Source organism: Typopeltis vanoorti, chromosome 18 (genome assembly GCF_054136105.1).
Source record: "Typopeltis vanoorti isolate ZY-2024b chromosome 18, IOZ_Tvanoo_1.0, whole genome shotgun sequence".
In the NCBI taxonomy this organism is placed as follows: domain Eukaryota; kingdom Metazoa; phylum Arthropoda; class Arachnida; order Uropygi; family Thelyphonidae; genus Typopeltis; species Typopeltis vanoorti.
This window is the reverse complement of record NC_143566.1, coordinates 86,255,821-86,264,709: the sequence shown is the minus strand read 5'-3', so window position 1 is coordinate 86,264,709 and position 8,889 is coordinate 86,255,821. Positions and strand designations below refer to the sequence as shown.

The following is an 8,889-nucleotide window of genomic DNA, read 5'->3' as shown; positions in this document are numbered from 1 at the left end:
CCCATCCAGCCACCGATCCCATTCCACTGAACTCAGAATACTCCTCAGTTGGTTATAGTTTCCTGCTTTGTAGTTCAGCATGTAACCCTTTCTGAATGCAATATTCATAAACTTAGTCACTTCCCAAGTAAGTACCACATGATCACTGTTGCCAACCAGAGGCTGAGTAGTTACACGGCTTTAACCGAAACGCCCTTTGACACTTTAATCAAATCTAACACTCTTTGACCTGGAGTTTTTCCTATCACATGCTGCTGCAGGAAGTTGTCCCCCAACAGCTCAATAAATGCATTTTCATTCTTCTCCTGAGTTGCTACTGCTCTACCCGATTAATATTTGGGTAATTAGAATCTCCCATTATGATTACCTTATTCGGCGGTCAACTTTTCTATTTGTGTTACATTTCTTCATCACTAACAACCGATCCAGCAGATCTGTAATAACACCCCCAGTAAGTAATTTATCTTGTTAGATTCCACCTCGTACGAGATCGCTTCAAACTCACTGCCATATGAAATATTGTTAGCAGCTGTAATGCAATTATAGGTCTCCACTCTAATTGGATTCAAGTCCTCCAATATCATTAGCAGCACTCCTCCTCCTCCTCTCTGTCCTTCGTAAAATTACTGTACCCTTGACACTCGATGCCAGTCAGTATTTCTGATTCTGATAGCCATGTCTCACTAAGGTATATAATCTGAGGTCCCAACATATTGGCGATCGCAACGAACTCCACCCCTTTGTTTCTGATACTCGTAGCATTCGTGTACAGACATACTAATCTATCTGCATGTTCTTTTGTATAGTTTTGTATGCTGTCTGCATGACACAGTTGGATGATTTTCCGATCTCAGTTCTTCTCTAATGCCTTACACGTGTAGACATCTTTGCACACATATGATGGTTCCGAATCTATCGAACGCAAATCGAATTCGTTCTCTCCTCGTGAATGTTTCCATGATAAAGGCTATTCTATCATCAAACAGTTACATAACATTTTCAGTCTTACACTCATTAGTTTTCCTACTCTTTTAAAAGAAGATTTCGTGAAATCTTCCATTAAAAGGGTGACTTATCTTTGGCCTGCAGATAGGTATGTTGTTTATGGGGGACATAAAACAATACGTACTTGCATGCATGTGTAATTCACATGTAAATCAACTTTACAGAGTAGGAGAAATTTCCATTCAATTTGCACTTTTTTCTGGGAAGCCAGCAAAAAGATTTCTCCAATCTTATAATAGCATGGTGGTGATGTTAACATGGCGATACAATTCATTCCCATAGAAACGTGTTTACTATTAGAAATAATTATTCGCAAGATCAATCTGATTTAAGAGGGCACTAGTGAAACAAACTCGTTTAAACTTTTCAATTTTCCCTTGGGAATGCAATTTGAATTATTTTGAATATGGATGTTGTTGAAAATAAGAAGCTTTTGTAATTTGAATCTGAAGTATCCATTATCAAAATTGTAATTAAAATAAGTGTGAGTTAACTTTGCATTTCTTGAAAGAACAGCAAGCAGAATAAATCACTTCATTCACTTTACTGAGAAAATCTGTCTTGAGTGGCCGATTAAAAGACGTGATGAAGTTGACTTTTAAAAATCGAAGACATCCTTCGGTTTTTAAAAGACAAGTTTCGTCTTCAAGATCTAGTCTCGGATGCCAACCTGCAGATCGATTAGCTGTCAGGCCAAACCTTAAGATAGCAAAATCTCTATTTTCCAATGAATTGGAAATCAATTATTGAAAATTATTCAATTTCCAATTCATCCGTGAAGTGGAAGGTTTGGTGGGTAACTTTATGCTGAAATTCTGAATTTGGGAAAACTTTAAGCAGAAACAAAATTCAAGCATCAATTGCACTTTTAATTATCACCGATCGCTTTCTAATCGATATTAGATTACAATTGCAAGTTTAGCACAAAGACAGTTAAATAGAAAACATTCTTTTCTTAATAGTTACTACAGAGCATTGAAATTTAACTTGAACACTGTCACTTGAGAAGAAATAACGACGAAAACGAATATAATAACTTGTATTATAAATGTATTGATATATTAAACTATAAAACAAAGACTTATTTAAATAAATTATAATAATAAATAAATAATTGCTTAACTGAGAAGATAGTATAGCCGCTCCAACTAGAGAGTACGATTCTCGCTCCTTTGTTGTTGTCTTTGGTGAGAGATTAATTTCATTGCTTGCTGTGATCTCCCCACCCCCCTTATCAGTGATCTGAAGTGGCTTGGGAAAAAAATTCCAACTTGGTTCCTAGAACAGGGTTTCACAATTATGTAAAAAATAAATAAAAATGTAAAATATATACATATATAATTAATGAAAATAGAAAAAGAAAATGTACACATACACTCGGTACTAATACAATATATTGAAATTCTGACATCCATGGTACATTAAAATAGCAAAAAAAATTAGACATTCATGAACCGTTGTAACACGTACTTTTTTTTCAAAAAATATATATAATTTTTAATTTTGGCAACTTAAAGAAATAAAGTTCTGCTTGCCATAGCCTGCTGTGTCGGATATTTTTTTTTAGCCATAACGTGCTTAGAGCTATTACGTGAATTCGTTAGCTTCAAACTTAAGTTATCGAAATATGACAAAACAAACATAAAAAGCCTTTTAATGCAATTAGAACGAAAGTCAGACAAAGTGATTACCATAACAACGATAACATAATCTCGTTAACAATGAGGAAGTTGGCACAACAGACAATTATAATTTATTCAATAAGTAAAAACATTATTAATATCCCCGACATTGGTATCTGCACTGCAGTTAACATTCCTCAGGGCTGCTAGCAGAAAAAATTTTGCTCCTCGCAGGGAAACATCGAACTTGTGGGTAAGTTAGTTTTACTATAATACATCTAAATTGCCATTCCCTCCTATATTAGAAACTACTTCAGAATTTCATGCTTTGCCAGACCCATTCACGAAACGAGGTAACTGATTATTTATGATATCAATAAATGATACCTTTAATTTGTTTAGTTTGTGTTCAAATATCAACGGTATAGTACTGAACTAATATTCTGATAATAATCCCAATATTTACATTTGCCTTAGAGACGGCAATACAAGCACACAAATAATATTATAGATCTTATTTGTCGTCTGCTTGTTTGCATTTATTCTAAAGAGATTTGTTGACATTCTGGAAAACTGGTAAGTCTTGTATATGTACTCTGTTCAAAGTTAAGGAAAAACAGAGAACGTCAATAAAAATATAAAATTACAAGATTAAAGGATTATTGCTAATTATAAATTATATATATATATTATAATTACACAATTGCAATGCTCCTTCACTTATAATTGTAATTAATTATTTAACTATAATTATAATTATATACTATTTATCATGTTATATATGTATGCAATTGTTATTTATCTCTAAGTTATTCCTATATTAAATATACACTCATAATAATCAAATACGAATATCGAATAGACTAATTTGGGCTAAGTTTTAAATTATTTGCTAAACATTATTTGTTAGAAAACGTTTGCGAAAAAACTAAAATGATAAAAATATTTTACTTGGAATATGAAATTCCAATAAACACAAATTCATTTGATAATAAAAACAAAGCCTCGATGTCAATATTTACAACTTTATTGCGAGTAATCTATGTGTTTTTTGAAAGCATTTTTTAATTTTTTTTATTTGTGTGTTTTATGTTTTAATAACTCTAGGTATCTTATTTGGTTTTGAGTGCTATAATTCCGGATTTTTTTTTTTTTTTTTTCATTTTGACCATTCTCAAAAAGAAAAGAATTCAGTTATAATAACAAAATTACTGTGATCAAAACTATCTCAATTGTTACTGCAGTATACTTTTGGCAAATAGCAAAACGAAGTTAGGTTTGTTTTCAAGTAATGGAAAAAACATATAAATAAATTATACAGTCTTCGGTATAATTTATTTATACCGAAGGCTGTATTCTCATAAACTCAATATTGATATTATAAACGTTTCAGTGGAAAGTATAAATTACATTTGTTCTCTTGGCTAGTTTGCTTGTTTGGGGAATGAAAAAATCTAGCAACTAGACAAATTGGCCAGGAGTGTACATACACTGGAAGGGTTTTTCTGCTGAAAAAACTTTCTTGCTATGTACGAGGCTCATGGAGCTCTCCAGCCTTGATACACTGTTTCATAAAAATGATGATTAAATGAGCGATCACACACACACACACACACACACACACACACACACACACACACACACACACACACACACACACACACACACACCTGCAAGTTTTAGCCAATTAGTTTATTTATTTTTTATTTTTATTTTTTTATTTACAGATCCCTGTACATGTTATCTGTGATGTAAATTCATCTAGATAGATCTGCCTTCTATGTTCGTTACGAGGATATTTCTGATGTAATGACAGAAACTCGCTTCTCTGTAAGTGAATCCACGTAACATCCTAACTGGTAACATTCTTAATATGGCAAAAGACAAGGAATAGACATCAGAATAATAAATAATATTTAAATAATATTATTTAAATATTAAATAATAAAGTATTCGTTAAGAATCCAAATAAAGATTACATTAGATGGTTTTAAAATTAAGTAATTAAAAGTGTCATAAAAGTATTTGAAATTAGTTTTAAGAGCTTTAATTTTAAATCGCTTCCAGTATTACTTTAAATATCAATACTTAATATATCCTATTACAGTATGGCACAAAAAAGAGTACTGAATAACTACTGCGATACACGTTAGGAGTAAAACGGGCGTCGAAGTTCAGTACTGTTTTTTTTTTCCCCCTTCTCCTGTCATACAGCAGAAATAATTAACAGTTATTGTACTTGAAAAGCACTTGCACTTTTTTAAAAAAAAACTTGTGTTTTTCCTTTTAGATATTCACAGACTGTACTAGGTGTGAAAGGACCTCATCTGCAATTTTTCCTGCCTTTTGTCTTCATAAGAAGGATATTATCCACATAATGATAAGAACTTGTCTGTCTGATATACGAATTCACCTAGACAAATACACAAAAGAACTGATTTAAATATTTCACACGCACCATTCTTTGCAACGTGCTGGAAATCATGAGAAGCACAAGAAATAAGTACTTTTAAAGACTTCATCTAATGATACTTTGGTTGTAGTTGTACAATTTCAGTAATTGTAAAATAAAAATCATAATAGGTACTTTTTCTTGTGTTTTAAAAGTACTTGTGCTTCTAAAAATAGTTTGTACTTAAAACCCGAAGTACATTTTAGAATATTCTATACATATCTAATGGAACTCTTCGTTTAAAATCGTAAAAAGGTGACATATTCACACACCGAAACATTTCCTAGATAATTTTATAGACAGATTTTTATGTCGTAAAACAGCTAGGAAGTGAATTCAAGTTCAAATATCTGCTTTCTGTTGTCATAACATGATAATATACAGAGAGAATTTTGGTATTCCACGTATTCACGCAGATAAATGCACAGAACCACTATTTTAAATGGTATGCGAAGGTTTCTGTGGTTTAGTAGTTCATAAGAAAGATTCCGGTAATTGGACCACATGTTTAAGCTAAATGACAATAAAAACCAAACCCGACAAGTTTCGTAAGTCGTTTGACTTACATCTTGAGGGATCAAAGGTAACGAAAAGTTTAAACACAAGAAATGAGAAATTACACAAAATAGTTAATTCTATACAGTCTAACTGTTATTAAAGTGAATATCCGAATGTAGATTCAGTGCAATGCTAAGTTTGAACAATGCTGGATGCTAAAAAATTGATCAACACTTGATCGGTAAACCAAAAAATATTATTATTTACTAATTTATGATCAAGAAAATAACCTTCATGATGAATGCTGTCACGTTCACATTATCCGAGGTCTGACTTGGATATATTTTTTATCAATGATGACCAAACTTGGTGTAGAATTAGACCCTGGTTTTTGTTGCATTGCGTTGGAAATCTAAGCATGTTTGCAGCTTAAATTTCCTTATGTAACAATTTTTTTTCAATGTAAGACATGTTTGTTTTTTGCCAGAGTACATTCTGGCCAGTGGAAGTTGTATGGTATACTAGGCCTGATTTGTATACTTTTTTGTAAGTCTTTTTGGTGTTCGTTCATGCGAATTACCCCTGATCTTCTCGTCTGGCCTACATAGCAGATGCCACAGGAACAATGAATTTTATAAACACCTGTTTTTTTTAAAGGATGATGTAGAGGTATATGGGGGATGTAGATATCTTGAAATTTTTTCCAGCCGTAGAAATATACATCATCCTTTAAAAAAAAAACAGCTGTACATAAAATTCATTGTTCCTGTAGTATCTGCTATGTAGGCCAGACGGGAAGATCAGGAGAAATTCGCATGAACGAAAACCAAAAAGAATTATAAAAAAGAAGAGAACACAAATCAGGCCTAGCATACCATACAACTTCCACCGGCCATAATACACTCTGGCAAAAAGCAAACATGTCTTACATTGAAAAAATTTGATACATAAGGAAATTTAAGGAAGCTGCAAACATGCTTAGACTTCCCACGCAGTGTAACAAAAACTAGGGTCTAATTCTACACCAAGTTTGGTCATCATTGATAAAAAATATACCCAAGTCAGACCTCGGACAATGTGATCGTGAACAACAGAACGTGACAGCATCCAGCATTGTTCAAACTTAGCATTGCACTGAATCTACATTCGGATATTCATTTTAATAACAGTTAGACGGCCACAACTGCATAGAATGAACTATTTTTTGTAATTTCTCATTTCTTGTGTTTAAACTTTTCGTTACCTTTAACCCCTCAAGATGTAAGTCAAACGACTTACGAAACTTGTCGGGTTTGTTTTTTATTGTAATTTAGCTTAATAAACATGTAGTCTCCAATTACCGGAATCTTTCTTATGAACTATTTTAAATAGTTTACATATTATAAATAGAATTATTCATGTTTTTACCAACGATTTAAAGCATTTAACTCATTCGTATTTTTTGTCTTTTTGTATACCTTATTCACTGGAATATAATATTTTGTAGAATTTCTCAAAATAAAATAAACTGTAGATGATATGAATGACAAAAAATAAATATAAATGAGCCCACTTTAAATTATTTTGAATGTAAGAAGATTATTTATGTTACAATGCATCAATTTAATCTCAAGAAAGGTACAATTTTTAAAGTGAATATTGTAATTATGTTCTGCATCACTTATAGAGAAATAAACTCATTTGTTATTTCATATTTTTAATTTCCTCCTCTGAGAAAATTATTTTATTTCATTTATTTATTTATATTAGTGATAATAATGCATATATTATCTATATATTTTGAAATGTACAGCGATTTTACAGCATAATAACAGACAATACTCAGACGTCCGTATAATATATTTTTGTTATACAAATAGTATAACAAAAATAAGGTTAATAGTATTCTTAAAGCAATCGAAAAGTTAGGGAAAGATGAATTATTGGACAAAATAAAATTAAGAATATGGAAAGGGTTTTGAATATTTAAATTATCCTTCCGAAAAATATCCCGGAAAGTACATAACTCGTCATATAGTTCTATTGTATTTATACGTCTTTATTGTCACCGTCTTTCAAGAGAATCTTTAAATCGTCACAAATTTTTTCGTAAATCTTCGTTATTAATTTGTAGTAATCTATACAAGAAATGGAAATAATCATTATATGTTTTTAGTTGTTCAAAACGTTCTATTAACGAACACGTTGAAACGTCTACAAGTGTATAAAACACATCCACTGTAAATTTATCTTCTGGTGATTGTGGCGTTTCGTCAATGATGCTTGTAGTCAAATTGTCGTGTCTTCTTTCGTCGTCGAACTTTCATACCAGTTTTAAATTCTTGTCCTCCATCCACCTCTTCACTCAGTTCTTTTGCCGTTTTTAGAACTTCTTTAAAAATTTGTATCTGATCGATATTCTTGTAAGAATATTTTTAAATTTTCGATAGATTCTAAAGCAAGTGTAATGTTCATATTTTTGTCTTGAAGCATTTTACTCACAGGGTTTATTGTTAAGCAAATCATGCCAAGTTATAAGAGAGCAAATAAATTTGTAGTCCTTTATTTTAGCGCATAATGTTTATGCTTCATGCTGAGTTTCTTTATTAAATTTTCATTATTTAAAATTTCAAAAAGTGCATCGTAAATTTCTCCTAATTGATATAATAGAGGGAAGATTGCATTAATTTTTCTTTCCCATCGCGTTTCTGATGGCTGTTTCGATGTTAATTTTTTTACGAACTTTAAAAGGATTGCCCAACGTTTGTAAGAGAATGAAAAGAAATTGTATATTTCTTGAATAATTGCAAAGAAACGATTTGTATCTGCATTCACTTTGGCTGCATCGTTAATGATTAAATTTAGAGTATGGGCAGCACATGGCACCTAAAACGCTCGAGGATTTTTGTTCAAAAGCAAATTTTGGAGCACATAGTTTTCCCCTTTCATACTTGCCCTATTTTCACACCCTTGACCTCGCATGTCTTCAATGAGAATGTTCTATTTTTTGAGTTGTTCCATTATTGTTGCACATAAACTACGTCCTGTCTAATTTGATATATCTGCAAAACCTAATTTTCCCTGATCTTGACAATTCCATTGTCACAGGAAACAAAGCGAATAATAATGGTCATTTGTTCTGTTTTACTTGCATTAGATGTGCAGTCTAAAATTATGGAATAATATTTAGATTTTCGAATTTATAATAAAATTGTATCCCTGATTGCGTTACTTAAAGTTTCCAATATTTCATTTTGACTATCTTTACTCAAATAGTGTACTCTGTTATTTTTGTAGGGCTCTTTCAACATGATTTTCCATAACGGGATCAAA

General features: G+C 31.5%; 1 protein-coding gene and 1 long non-coding RNA gene across 4 annotated transcripts in view; one reads left to right on the top strand and one right to left on the bottom strand.

Annotated features, from left to right (window-relative positions):
- Window positions 1–2,136: 2,136 nt before the first annotated feature.
- Window positions 2,137–8,889, bottom strand: part of LOC150096891 (uncharacterized) — a 125,290-nt gene continuing 118,537 nt past the window's right edge. For 2 of the 3 annotated variants that reach the window (XR_016549779.1, XM_090407805.1), the window contains exon 3: window positions 2,137–2,283. Coding sequence is in view for 2 of the 3 variants with exons in the window: in XM_090407805.1 (XP_090263931.1) it covers window positions 2,240–2,283 (44 nt within the window). In the remaining variant the exon portion in view is untranslated. Of the gene's footprint in view, window positions 2,284–4,911; window positions 5,041–8,889 lie in introns of those variants that run through there. The other variant, XM_090407804.1, reaches the window with a different exon arrangement.
- On the top strand, window positions 2,476–5,645 carry LOC150096893 (uncharacterized). The gene is made up of 3 exons (XR_016549780.1): window positions 2,476–2,880; window positions 4,355–4,457; window positions 4,918–5,645. It is a non-coding gene; the product is annotated as an uncharacterized LOC150096893 (long non-coding RNA).